Source organism: Mustela nivalis (genome assembly GCF_964662115.1).
Source record: "Mustela nivalis genome assembly, chromosome: 2".
Taxonomy (NCBI): domain Eukaryota; kingdom Metazoa; phylum Chordata; class Mammalia; order Carnivora; family Mustelidae; genus Mustela; species Mustela nivalis.
The window spans coordinates 46059408-46073664 of NC_139021.1; the positions used below are offsets into that span (position 1 = coordinate 46059408).

Consider the following 14257-nt stretch of genomic DNA (forward strand, 5'->3'; position numbering starts at 1 on the left):
GGAAAAGGGTATAATTTTTTGTGTGTTTCTCTCCCCTCTCTAATTTTGCACTTTGCTAAATATAATGTATACATTAAAATGATTGTTGATTGACAAATACTCTCTACCACGTTTTGTTACTTTATTTTGGCACACAACACAATAATTTGTATATAATGATCTTGCTTTCTAATCATTGTGTTTTGTTTGTTTTTTGTTTTTATGTACTCATTCCAACCTATGGGTTATAAAAGTGTTAAGAGGAGAAATGGATTCCTATATGGAAAGTCACTGTCATGTAGCAGGAAATGCATTGAACTGGGAGTCAGAAAACTCAGGTCTGAGTTCTGCTATTTGAATGGTTTCCTGGAATGTTATCTTTTATTACCATCCTTTCTCCATGTGTGAAACAAAAACAAAATCCTCAAGAATGTTGTGAGAATTAAATGAGATACTATGTGTGAAAATATTCTGCAAATTTTAATATGCTGTACAATATAAGGTATTTCTTCTTATGTCTTCAAGATTATTTTATGGATAGCATATGTGCATAGAGCAGTCAGTCAGAAAAAGCTCTCTGAGTCTTGGGTCAAAGTAGGTGGGTCATATTTCCTTCAGTTTTTAAAGCATTAGCTACAAAATCCTATTCTTTTGCTTTTTTGTTTCTCTTTCCTATACATATTATGACAGTCCAATGCAATTTTTGGCAAAAAGTTTTTCAATGTTTTTTTCATTTGCTTACCAAATATGACCTCTTGCAGTTTTACTTCTTCTTTACTAACTCATCCATGAAATTTGCCTTGTCAATTCTGCTTCCATCTTACCGAGGTAGCTGTCATACCTGGGAGCAGCCTTTATTCTCAACCTCGCCTGCATTTCTTTCCCGTGGGCTCCTCTTCCCCTCTGCTGGCTGCCAAGGAGAAGCACATTTATTGGCATGGCCCCCAAACAGATGCCTGCCTGCTTCCCTTCCCCCTTTCTCTTTCAGCCAAAGCATCACCTGCCAGGGGCTGGCGGTTGCTGCCCCCGCTGTCCACTGCCTCACACTGCTGCTGCTCCAGTCCTTTTTGGCAGCCTCTTCTGAAGTTCCCCTGCCCGCAGCTCTCCTGTGCTGCTTGCCAGCAGCCTCCTCCTCCTGCCTGCAGCTCTCCTCGCTCCCGCCAGCGTCTCCCCCGCTCGGTCTGCGCGCAGCCTCTTCCTCCCGCCCTTGCCAGCTGCTTTACTCGCCTTTCCTCAGGCTGCTCCCCCTCCTTTCTTCCCCAGACCTTCCCCTTGCTCTTGCAAGCAGGGTTTCTTTCCAGCGTCCCCACCCTCCTTGGCCCGGTGTTTTGTTAACGTCCGGGACCACCTCTCTTGGGTCCCAGTGTGCGTACGTCCAGCGGATAGGGCATTTTTGGAAAGTGAGCATTTTCTTCCCGCTTCTGTATTTGACGAGACACCAACCCTCAAACCCCGTGCCTACTCCCTTAGCCCGAAAAGGTGGGGGGTAGTGATGGTAGAAGAAATTCAGGGAAACAACAGGCCACAGGCTCGGTCGGTGGACCCCAATAAAGTTTTGGACGCTCGGGACTTGCCATCGCAGGTTCCCAAACTTGACCAGCCTGGCAACCTACGCGAGCGCCCACACAGCGCACAGTGACTCCGGCGCTCCCTGATTCCCAGCGCCCCCTGACCTTCCAGGGACGCTTGACTGAGGACGCCAGCGGCTCTCCAGCACCAGGCCTGGGCCACTCCCCAGCCCAAGCCAGGGTCCGCAGCCTGAGCCCCACCCAGTCCCCGGCTAGGGAGGGGCGCACTTGTTTCTAGATGCTCCGGAGTGGGTGGGCGAGATGAAAGGTTGGAGCCGCCCAGGTTGCTGGGTTCTAGTCTCGGGGATGAGAGGGTGGGCGGCATGCCAAGGACCTCCTCCCAATCCATGGCCCTTCTGAAGGTCTGGCCACTTCCAGTGCGCGCTACAGTAGCGGTTCCCCTTCACAAGCAGTCTCCTTTAAGAAGAGCGCGCGCGCGTATGTGTGTGGAGTTGTGTGTGTGCTGATGTGTAGATATATGTGTGTGTGTGTGTGCGCGCGCGCGAGCTGGTGTGTGTGTGCGTGCGTGTGTGTGTGTGTGTGTGTGCGCGCGCGCGCGGGCGCGCGCGCTGAGGGCTGGAGAGTCAGGCAGACCCCGGGAAGGAGGAGTTATGTAGATTACGGATGAACATTCTGGAGGGGAGAGAGGAGAGGAGGGAAGGAGAAGCAAAGGCGAGAAGCGAGGAGCGGCGAAGGCCCTTCCCGCAGAAGCAGGAGGCGGCAGCGGCGGCGGCGGAGGAGTGGGCGGTGGAGGAGGAGGAGGAGAAGGAGGAGGAGGAGGACGAGGACGCACGGGCTGGAGGCGGCGGCGGCGGCGGCGGCGGCGGCTGCTGCTGCGGCTGCGACTCGGCGCTTTGAGCCGGAACCGCCGGTGAACTTGGGCGCCACGTTCCGGGTGACGGGCCCCCGAGGATGGTGAATGCAGGCTGCTGCTGACCCTGCCTCCGCCGCCGTTTCTCGGGGGCTGCTGAGTGCTGGGCCCTCAGTCTCCTCCCCTTGCCCGGCTGTGGGTGAACCTGCAGGCTCCTTACCCACCGGGAGGACTTTTTTTTGAAAGGAAACCAGGGAGGGAGGGAGAGGGAGAGAGAGAGAGAGAGAAAACGAAGGGGAGCTCGTCCATCCATTGAAGCACAGTTCACTATGATCTTACTCACATTCAGCACTGGAAGACGGTTGGATTTCGTGCATCATTCGGGGGTATTTTTCTTGCAAACCTTGCTTTGGATTTTATGTGCTACCGTCTGCGGAACGGAGCAGTATTTCAATGTGGAGGTAAGAGTATGAGAGCTTTCTTCTTCTCGCTTGCCTGGGCTGCTCCCTGAAACATTTCGTTCACTCCTGGGATCTGGTCAGAGCAGCCTGGGTCTCTGCACATTGTTTCCTTTGCAGCCGCCCAGACCCTGGTTGAGTTTCCCTGTGTCTTAGGTGATGGATGCGCGCGAGACTGAGAATCCGTTATCCCCAGCAGCACAAAGCACGATGCTGCGCGCTCGGAGATACATTTGTAGCCGGTCCATGCTTGTCACCCAGGTTAGAGGCGAAGTCCTACATATAGCAAACGTGTGGCTTTAATAAAAGCAGTTTGAGTGTATGATGAATAAACTGTTCAGGAAATACAGAATTCATTGCTTGGCATCATGTGCTTCCTTGGTATTGTTCCTGAAATCTTTCTCCCCGTGTTCTGTGCCTAACAAAGGAGGTTAAAATCAAAGAATCTAGAGGAGAGCGTGGGGATACTTGATATGTTTAATAACATTACTTTATGATAAAACACTTGACTAGACAGTCTTTTTCTCATTTAGACATAACTTACTACACTGCAACTAGATCTGACTACAGAGAACATGAAATCCATCTCTTTTAAAGTGTCTTCTCTTCCCCTCCCCCGCCAACTGAAAATAAAACGTGGCCCAATGTAATAGTTGCGAGGTGTGTTTTTAATCTGATTTCACACTCTCATGGCAAAACTGAGAGGTTTTAGTCTGTCATTTGCTTTACTTTGATAGCTTTGGGAACAGACAGACATAAAGCAGAAGGGAACTTGAGGATAAGGACTTGTCAGACCTCTGCCAAAGTACTCTTCCTGTCATCAACTCAGCACTAAAGCCAGTAATGTGCAGTAAATCAATGAAAGTGTGTATACACCTGGGCTCTAACTCCAGTTTATAACATACACAGTGGAATACAAAGACAGTTAGAAGGTTTTAGTAAAATATACTCCTTTTGATGAAATCTTCTGTCTTCTGACATCTCCAAAGAATTACAATTAAATCTCTGAAGAATAATGTGATTTTAAAAATATTGTTGATTCTTTAAAGCTTACTGTCATTTTGCTGGGAGTGTGTGTTTACACAATAGCAGGACCTGTTGCACAGCATTTAAACATGTTTCATGTAACAGATTTATATACAAAGTGTGCATAATAAAGGCCATGTGTGAGGCCGTATTCTGAATATAACTGTTTATATAAACTGTTCTTAGGACTCCATGTAATAAGTGATGGTTGGTAGAGAAAGTATTTGAAAAAGTAAGAGCCATTATCAAGAGTTTAAAAAGTTTACAGATGTTAAGTATGATTGTATTACACAAAAACCCTATTTTGAAAACCAAAACTGTTTAACCTTTTGAAAAATTCAACTTCTGAATAAAAAGAGAGATGCAAAGGGGCTGAAAGTCCAGACTTCTCTTGATAGCAAATTTGAACTTTTAGAGTTCTATGCCACCGATGAATTTTTCTATCTAATACTAAAATCAAGAGATGATTTAATATTGAAATGAAGGAGTAATGAGTTCATAGACTGAAGGAATGAAAATGGCAAGCTGTTGTTTATATTGTAAGCGAAGGGCCTGTTACTTCAGTTTGATGGTAGTAAAGTGATGGTGGTAAGTTGGGGCATGGGGAAGGTGGGTAAAAGTAAGTGCTTGGTTTTATTTTGCTCACTCTGAAGCAGAAGGGAAAGTCTGGATTGATGGCTACTTGCTTTGGTAAAGTCTTAGATTTGCTTTCAGAGATTGTTGGGATAGCATCAGTGTTTGGATGATTATTAGGTTTTCTTTTTGAGACTAGACATACATTTTATTGTATTTCTTTATAGTTTGAATCCCTCAGTTCAATCAGATATTATTATGCAAGAAAAGCTGATTTTACTCAAAAAGAGATTTCACTTCAATTATACATGATCCCGTCTTTAATATGTATGTGAAAAAAATGTTCATGGAAAAAGAGGTGTTTTTTTAGAGTATTTAGTTATGTCATCCATATTTATTACACAATGCAAATACTTAATTATGAATGATAAGGGGCTGGTGCCATCTGAGACCTTACAAACCTTATTTGTTACAATGGAGATTTCCTAATGACTTAGATTAGATTATGCTTCATAGTTTGTATTATTTCCAGTTAGTTTTTTTAAGCACTTGAGCATATCCTTAGTTGGGTTTATGTACTTCCTTATGTGTAATGATAACCTCTATCTTTCTTTTTTTAATCATAAGAGTAGCTGCTCGTTAATTCAACATACTATGAAGAACATGGAATGACAGGATATTTTCTGACATGAATTTCTGCCTGATTCACCTTTATTAGATATTTCTTTTTGGTAGGAAGCTCTAATAGGAAGAATATCTATCACATATTCTCCAGAAAAGCACTTATACTGTGTTCTTCATTCTTGATTGCAAAACATACACTGGAAATGCTTGTTTGATTGATTCTCAAGGACAGTCTTAAAATAAACAGTAATGGTATCAATCATGCATGAAGCTCACATGATCATAAATTTTTTTTTCCAGCAAGCACACCAAGTTATTATAGTTGGAACGAAGCTTCTGAGAGATGCTTTTTATGCTGACAGCTGAGATTACAATGTTTTATTCCTCACTGAACTTCACAATTGGTGGGACCCTTCTACTTTTAATCCCTATAATTTAAGGTTCAAAAACATTTTCCCCCTGGAGGTGTGGGCATTGAGTAGAAATATTCATGTTAACTCTTTCCTACCTTATTCTTAAGAATATAAGCATTTATAATTTTCAGTTATCAGAATAGGAGCTTAATATGTTTTAATATGCTGATGAAAACTTATTATAGAAAAAGAGTACATTTTGTTTATTTTTGTTTTTAAGAAGCAAAAAGAAATATCTCAATAGCTAAGAAAGGGTCAGACACTACCTACCAGAAGTAGTACTATAGAAGAGATTCAATTCATTCTTCTCCTTATATGTTTTAGGAAGAACACTATTTTTAATGCCAGATTTTCAGCATATATTTGTTTAAAGATTTTTATACTCTATAGGATGCATTTTTGGGGAATGGGCCTTTCGGTGTGTAGTCATTACCATGACATTAACATTAACTAAAAGTCAAAGACTGCTATCATTGGACAGCAGCAGTCTGAATCAGAAGTGTTCATTGGTCAGATGATGCTAAATTGTTAACAAAGAATCAGGATTGAATCTCTGTGCTCTAAAATATCATATTGTCTCTAAAATAATGGTCTTAGAGGAATTTCCATGATCCTGGAGCTCTTTATTTTTTAATTTTTGTGGGGTTTTTGGACATTGCAAGCATTATTGTTATGAAATTTGAGATAGACTATAGTTCATGAGGGATACCGGGGTGGCTCAGTGGGTTATGTCCAACTCTTGGTCTCAGCTCAAGTCCTGATCTCAGGGTCCCGAATTTGAGCCCCACTTTGGGCTCCATTCTGGGCATGGAGCCTAGTTTAAAAAAAAAAAAAAAAAAAAAAATATATATATATATATATATATATATATATATATATAGTTCATGAGGGTACTAACATTCATCATCACCTTTGATATTTTGCCAAATGTTAAATATATGAGCAACATATTCCTTATTGTTTCTTAAAGTATCACATACATTTCTAATGAGAAAAATTATTTTAAGCCAATTTAATGGTAAAATAAAAATGTGATATTCTGAATGATGCCCGTATCAAAGCATAAGAAGATGATTACATTTTCGTGACAAAAATTCTTGATAAAGAAAAATTGATTTTTTTGTTTTTCATTCACAAAAGAAGAGAGATTTTAGATTTTTTAAAGAGGATGTTTCGTGACAAATACTATGTATCATGAGTGTAACCATTTCCTACCTTGCAGTATGTTTCTTTAACTGGTTTCATATTTTATTCACCTTTATCAGGTTTACCTGAATGTACTTGAAAGTCAGAATAATGAACATGCCTTATTTCATTTGCTCATGGAAGGTTGCTGACGCTGATCTGGTCAGCATCCTTGAGTAAGGGACTGTTTTGATTACATCCCATAATTCTCAGTGTAGCAGTTTTTACTGGGCAGGAACAGGGGCTGTGTGACTGATTCATGAAGGTTTTTATTTACTGCAAATTCCAAGCTTTTCAAGACATCCCAGGTGTGCTGGCCATTTGGAATGCTCATAAGGACCAAAAATTATGACCAGGAGACCAGAAGACTCAGTAGCCCTCAGGTTCTCCTGTGTGTCCCTTGATGCTTTTCTCTGTTCAGAGATGCCTGGTCAAATTCCCCAATCTAAGATTATTCGTGAAACTCTTGGAGGTTAGTGTAGGCCAGCAAGGGACATTGTCTCTTACTACCCCTGAAAAAACTACAAAGAACAATTTTCTAAGTGTATTCTTTCCTGTAGAGTTGTTTCCTCTCTCAGGGTCTTCTTCCCCATCAAGTAAGGATAGAGTTGGATTCAGTAGCAGCTTTTTTAATCTCTGGAGTCAGGTTAAAAGTGATCTAAAGTTTTTACTTCCTCTTATTCATGCTATTTTAGGTTATGAACATAAAATTTTAAGGTTCTTGTTTAGTGGTATAATTCTTTTCTCTGAAGTTGCATTAATCAATTATTTTATGTCAATTTATTTTACTGCCTGACCTACCCCAATTACTCAAAATGTACCTGTTTAGAATATTTTGTAAATGACCATTTGGAATTATTTCAGGACCAAAAAAAAAAACAAACAAACAAAAAACGCCATTGGACATTTGAATCAATTACTTAAACTTGTTCAGTGTCAAAAGGAAAAGATTTTGTTATGCTCCTCAGGAAACTTCTGATCCTTCAGCATGAATATGCAAATTGAGAAAGTCACTTTTCATGTTACTTTCTGTCACAATTTAAGTATCTGTGACTATAATTACATCCATCAAATTGTTTTTTATTATGTAGAGTAGTATAATGATTAAGATCACATATTCTGGCTCCAGATCTCTGGATTCTAATCCCACCTCTTTTACTTGCGAAGTTAATAATGGACAAGTTCATTAATCTCTGAGACTTACTGTACGTGTCTGTAAAATGGGGATATTAATAGTACCTGTATCATAGAACGTTTTGATGATTAAATGAATACATGTATATCGTATTAGATAGATGGATAGATAGGAACATACCTTCACCTAGTTAAACATTCAGTACTTTTTAAATATCATTATTAGTAGGAAAAAAAAAAGGATGCTGATAAAAATGTAAATTATCATGATAGCATTTAATTACATAAAAGTTTATCAGGTTAGGACATACCAGCTGGTCCAGGAAGATTTTATTTTAATACCTTTTTCATTTTTAAAAAGTGTAATATACTGAATATCAACCACTAACATTAGTACATTTTCTTCCCGTGGGCTTTTCTTAGACAGTTTAGCTTAGGAATATGATTTGCACATTTTGTCTTGTCATCTGTTACTATCATAGAATGTCAAGTTCAGCTCACACCTTCTTTTACAAGACTGAGTTTACAGAAATCTGTTCATCTTGTAATACCATGGAAAATAAATAGGCCTTATGATTCAGTGGGCTTGTTTATTTTAATTGGCTCAAGGCCCATGTGCTTCCTATCTACAGTAGTGGGATTCAGTATATAACTTAGGCCAGGTCTTTGTTCTACCCCTAATCCAGAACATAAAAGTCTTTTTTTTTTTTAATTAATAGAGGAAGAGGGGGGATGGGCAGAAGGAGATATTAAAGTGTTTTCTACAATGACAAAGACATTTTTAAACAGCGAAGATCTTCTTGTAACACTGAGAATAAAAGGTAGCTAACAATATAATGTGATGGAGCCCTACTAGGCCAGAGGTCAAGGAATACAGGCTTTAACTGATTCTTGTACTAATATAGCTTTGATCTTGGACAAGTCATTTCTTTAATGCCTGCATCTGCAAAGACAAAAATTAATTGAAACTATTATCAAAGACATTTCCAAATTTGAAATTCTATTGTATTTAGCCTCCAATCTTTAATTTGTATAGACAGAGCAAAATTGTACATATTAACCATATAAATTTGGGGGCAACTAGATGCCAAAGGTAGAGTGTTCAGATTTTTTGTTTAAAAAAATTTTTTTTCTGAAGTGGATATCATGAAGACATACAGAATGGGCAACTTATTGCTAACATTTGTTATCATCTGTAATGACACAGGCTGTTCCATTTTGAAAATAATCCTAGCCTTCTGCTGAGTAATAAAAACATTGGCAGCAAATTACATGTAATTTTGAAATCAATTTTTGGCCAAGGTAGCATACTTTAAAAATTTAATGTTAAAAACATGGATTGATGTTATTTTGAAAAATCTATATCATCTATAAGTTGGCACTTTGATCTTAAAAAGGCAAGGTGAAATAGTATCAAAATTTATTATTTTTTTGTGTGTGTGGTGGGAGAGGGTCTCAAAATTCAAATCTATCTATTATCTACAAAAAATATACATGTATTTTGTAGTGAAATGAAGTGCTTATACTGTCTATCCCTTTCACCCATTGTGGGAAATAATTTTGGCACATGGCTCTTTGAGGGTTATTTTTATTCTTCATAACACATCTGATTTTGAATGTGAAAAATCAGATTTCATTTGTTTTATAAAATATGCAGCCTATGTGAACAGCAAAAATATTCCATGCTATAAGGATAAAATACTAAGTAATAATATGTGTGATACTCAATTTTTTATTTGCCTTCTTTTTCTTTTTCATGGGAAAGTTATTTATAGATTTTGAGGTTATTCCTAAAACCGTGTTTGATTGTTGCTTCCTGTCGTTTAGCACTCTGAATGGATGTTCTTTGTCTTAGTGTTTCACCACAGTCGTTTGGCATTATGTATCTTTGGGTTTGGATCAGTGGAATATGTTGATGAGCCTCTTAACAGAAGTTTAGCCAAGGGAGTAAGAAGAATCCCACTATAGCCCCATGACCTTTGATTAAATGTGATCTGCGGGTGTAGTCTACAAAAGGAGGCTAGAGGGAGCTATTGAGCTGTTTAAAGACTCCAATAGAGTAGAAGAATTTGGTTTAAAATCAAGGACACTAGGTGCAATCACATGCCTTAAAATGAATCATAACCAATCATAGAGAGTTTAAAGAAATCAATGAACACATGGTTTATGATTAAAGATGTGAGATGGGTTTACTGAGAGCCAGTTGGCACCCGTGATTACATATTTGATGAACTAAGAAGGAAATTAGCAGTTTTCAGGGAGGCCGGGAGTTCTGGGCATGACTGCTTGGCCAAGAATGTTTTAATGCAGGACTGCGTTATATATCCCTTGCTTTTAGGTGTAGAGTAGGTCATAAACTATACATATAGTGACAGGTGCTTTTGAAGTTCTTATTTTAACTAAAATGTCTAGTGAGATATTGTAGTCTTAACAGATGAGAGGTGGGCTAAAGTTAAACGGATCGTGCCTTTTAAGTTACATGTAGCAAAAATCCAATTTTAAAAGCTTGTGAGACTAAACTTATCTTATTTTTAATGTTTACCATAGGCCTTTGTTGAATACATGTTTTTCAACAAAAGCAGATTTTAAAATACAGGTTTTACCTATTCTTTTTTTAAAAATATGTATGAAATGAGTCACAAAAGTGTGAAGCTGTTTTTTCTTTAAATAGGAACCTCAGACATGTTTTCAGTTGAGCAGTTTATATTGTGACCTCGGGTAGAAGGAGGGAGGATTAAAAAAAAGGCAGCCACTAATGCAAGGGGCACACCAACATTTAATTAAGATATTATTCTTTGCAAGCATCATTCAGATTTTTTAAATGTTTCTTAATCTAGTCAGTTAAGTGAAATACGGGTAAATGAAGTAAGACATGGCCCCACAGTTATTCTCTGGAGAAATAGTCCTTGGAATGATGTATTCAAATGACCAAATAAACCCAAATGAACTGCTCACTGGAATGGAATTTTACAGTATTTGTTTTAGTCACACTTAAGGGGGAATAAACTGCTTCTTTTTAAGGGAAGCTGGATACTTTTATGAACTTTATTTCACGTCCCCAAATTGCACGCACCTGAGGTGATGTCAGTGGAATGCAGGCTTGTGCCTCAGCACAGGCTGATGCAGAGTCAGACCCTGAGTGATGTCAGTGGAGGCATTTTTTTCCATAGGAACTTCCACAGTTGAATTCATACCATGTGTTAATAGTTTCTCATTGTTTATACTGATTAGATATTTGAACTTATTTTGGGTTTCTAATGGCTGTGCCTTTATTCCCTCTTTACTTTAAATAATTGCTAGGCAGTTCCTCCTTCTGGTCCTACTTGTTTTTTCTCATCTGGGGTCTGGAGGGACTTCCTATTTGAGATTCGACTTACAGGCCTTCAGGCTTGAAAATCAGATAAAATTTTACAAAAAGCCAGGTTTGCATCCCTCCCTTGTTTCTTTGTGAAGAAGAAAGAATAGATTCAAATGGCTTCTGGAATCAAATGTATACTCAATGATTTGTATGAAATTGAGAACAAGTTTAAAAAAATCACTCGCGGTTACAGATAAAGCTGTTTTAGCTGTCTGGGTGTTTTAATACTCTAACAACTCGGATGCCTGGGTGGCTCAGTGGGTTAAACCTCTGCCTTCAGCTCAGGTGTCATGATCTCAGGGTCCTGGGATCCATCCCCACGTTGGGTTTTCTGCTCAGTGGGGAGCCTGCTTCTCCCCTACCCCTCTCTCTGCCTGCCTCTCTGTCTACTTGTGATCTCTCTCTCTGTCAAATAAATAAATAAAATCTTAAAAAAAAAAAAAAACTCTATTCATATAACTTACTGATTTACTCCTGCGTGTGGATTGAGTGAAATTGTTCCATGGGTGACTCAAGCAAATCACTTAAGCAGTCTTTGCCTTATTTTGACCATTCATGAAATTGATTTGTGATCTTTACTGTTTGTCTGTAGCACAGGTTATGTAATTATAGCACTGAGAAAATGCCAGGCAAAATCCTTAAATAAGAATAGGATGTATCTCAGTGCCTTCATTCCCACCAATGAGATGACCAGAGTTTAGAAACAATTATGAGCTGGCATTATATTCTAATTAGACAAGATCCAAATAACCAATAAAACAGAGATATATAGAATTGGTTTTATTGAATACCTTCTTTTAATAATAAAAACAATGTTAATTAACACTCGTTGCACATTTGCCGAGGGCCTGATTATGTTCTACGTGCTTCATATATATCAACTCATTGAAATTTTATTACAATCTTGTGAGTTAACACTGCTGTTTCTCTTCCACAAATGAGGAATCTGAGACACCCAAGAGGTTGAGGAACTTGCTAAGGCCACATATATGTGCTCCTCCCACAGTGGAGTAGCCCAGAATCAAAGCAGACAAGTTGGCTGCAGAGCCCAGGCTCTTAACGAAATAGAAGCAAGAATTTCCAATTTCCCAATAAGACCGTGTAATCTAGTTCCATGGTTCACATCTTTTGTATTTCAAACTGAAAAGAGATAATTAATATATATCATGAAAATGGTAGGTCTACCCTAGCATAGAGTCTTGTCTGGAGTAAAAAACTGAATGGGCTGCTGTTGATTTGATTTGTTGATTCAAGATCGAGTATGTGCGCTCAGTAGTTTTCCTCTTGAATACTCCTTATGATTTTTTGCTTATTAGAAAGTTGCTAACCTATGTTTCATTACATGTAATATTTAAAGTGACATAATTTCAAATTTATCATAGTATTTCCTTTCTCAGCTGTTTGACGTGTTGCAGTTTTTCTTTAAATGTGATTTTCAAAAGTTTCAGGAAGATGTGATTACATTCCAAGATGAAAAGAATAGAACACTGGAGAAAATATAAAGGAAAACCCATGTCAGGTCTGTGTTCTTGTGCCCTGAGGGGAAGAAGGTGTATGTATACAATGACTATCTGGCATGTTCTAAGAGTTTTGGAATTTGTTATTTTTATATGTTGCATCAATTGGATAGAAGCTATAAGGAAACCAGTTTATTTTATTACTTCTAATATATTTAGTTTTAATAGAAATGAGAACTTTCTCAGAGGTAGGTTAATTTTGACATGGATCCGTGCTTCAGAAATTAGTGAGCACCTTCTCACTCTTTGAGAATAGACCTGATATCCAGTTATTGTCTTTGATGTGAAGGGAATGGAAACTTCAACTTGGTGGTTGACCAAAGGCTGAAAAAAAAATCTTTAGTCCTTAAGATCATTGCTGTGTATAGCTTTCAGGCTCACTTAGTTCATTCATTAGCCTTTCAAGGAGAACCGTTTCTAAACCCATTTACAAAGGTAAGAATCTAGCTGATTTTGGAACATTTCTTAGTGTGAAAATTCATCCAGCTGTCTCTTACCTCCTCTAGAAGTGGTATATCATAATGGCTATGTGCAAGAACCTGTGAAGATATGCTTAAAAATCTTAGCTGTATCCCTACAAGCTCAGTGAACTTGAGTGAGCCAGGTCATAGACCATATGCTCCAATTTCTTCATATGTAAGGTACAGATAATAGTACCCAACTCATGGGTTGTTGTTGTAAGATTAAAGAGGTAAGGGATAATGGGGCAAGATAAATAACAGGCTCTTAATTTACTCTACCTTGTGAAATAACGAAAATATAGGGAAGAAATGGTTTTCAAGTCATTGGACATCAGATAGTGAAGGGATGTCATCCCTAAGAGATAGTAAACAAACAGAGTGAACCCTAAAATTGTCTCAGTTGACCACCTTGACAGGGTTTCCAGACAGCAGTACAGGAAATGCAGAACCAGGTTGAGCCAGGCAGGCTCCTGTGTTAGGGATGGAGCTGAGGATAGGAGGAGACCAAGGTGGCTAGAATTCACAGGTCAGAATTCCGGAAAAGAGAAAGCTACACAGAGCAAGGAGCATTGGAGGGTCTGTAGAAAGTTCCCTTAAATATTTAGTTGACAACTGATCTGCTCATTCCTGTGAAGTAGCAACTAGGGGACAGTGAAAGAAGCAGCTGAAGGAATCAGAAGAGACAGTGCTTGGTGCTCACATAGGGCTGGGGATAGTACCCATTCCCATCAGCCATACTTGGAAACCTCATTCGTTACAGGACAGAGGGTAGAGTACTCAGAACTGTCCTGCTCCAGTAATGGGAACAAACAAGTCCTGGACTGAATACTGCTTTAGTTCCGCTTAAAAAGTCTTAAAAGCAATGAGGCACCTGGGTGGCTCAGTGGGTTAAGCCGCTGCCTTCAGCTCAGGTCATGATTTCAGGATCCTAGGATCGAATCCTGCATCAGGCTCTCTGCTCAGCAGGGAGCCTGCTTCCCTTTCTCTCTCTGCCTGCCTCTCTATTTGTGATCTCTCTCTGTCAAATAAATAAATAAAATCTTTAAAAAAAATCTAAAAAAAAAAAGCCTTAAAAGCAAGATCTGAAAGGATCGAACTATTTCTAAGTGACTTAATTGCTTCCCACAACAAAGCTCAATAAGATATGCAG

The 14257-nt window shown here is 39.1% G+C and overlaps 1 protein-coding gene across 3 annotated transcripts in view; it reads left to right on the plus strand.

Moving 5' to 3' along the window:
* The first annotated feature begins 2137 nt into the window (after positions 1-2137).
* Positions 2138-14257, plus strand: part of MMP16 (matrix metallopeptidase 16) — a 300135-nt gene continuing 288015 nt past the window's right edge. Inside the window, exon 1 of one of the 3 annotated variants that reach the window (XM_082719649.1) lies at positions 2138-2819. In XM_082719649.1, the coding sequence (XP_082575775.1) occupies positions 2688-2819 (132 nt within the window). In that variant the 5' untranslated portion in view covers positions 2138-2687. The remainder of the gene's footprint in view (positions 2820-14257) is intronic. The other 2 variants (XM_082719648.1, XM_082719650.1) reach the window with 2 other exon arrangements.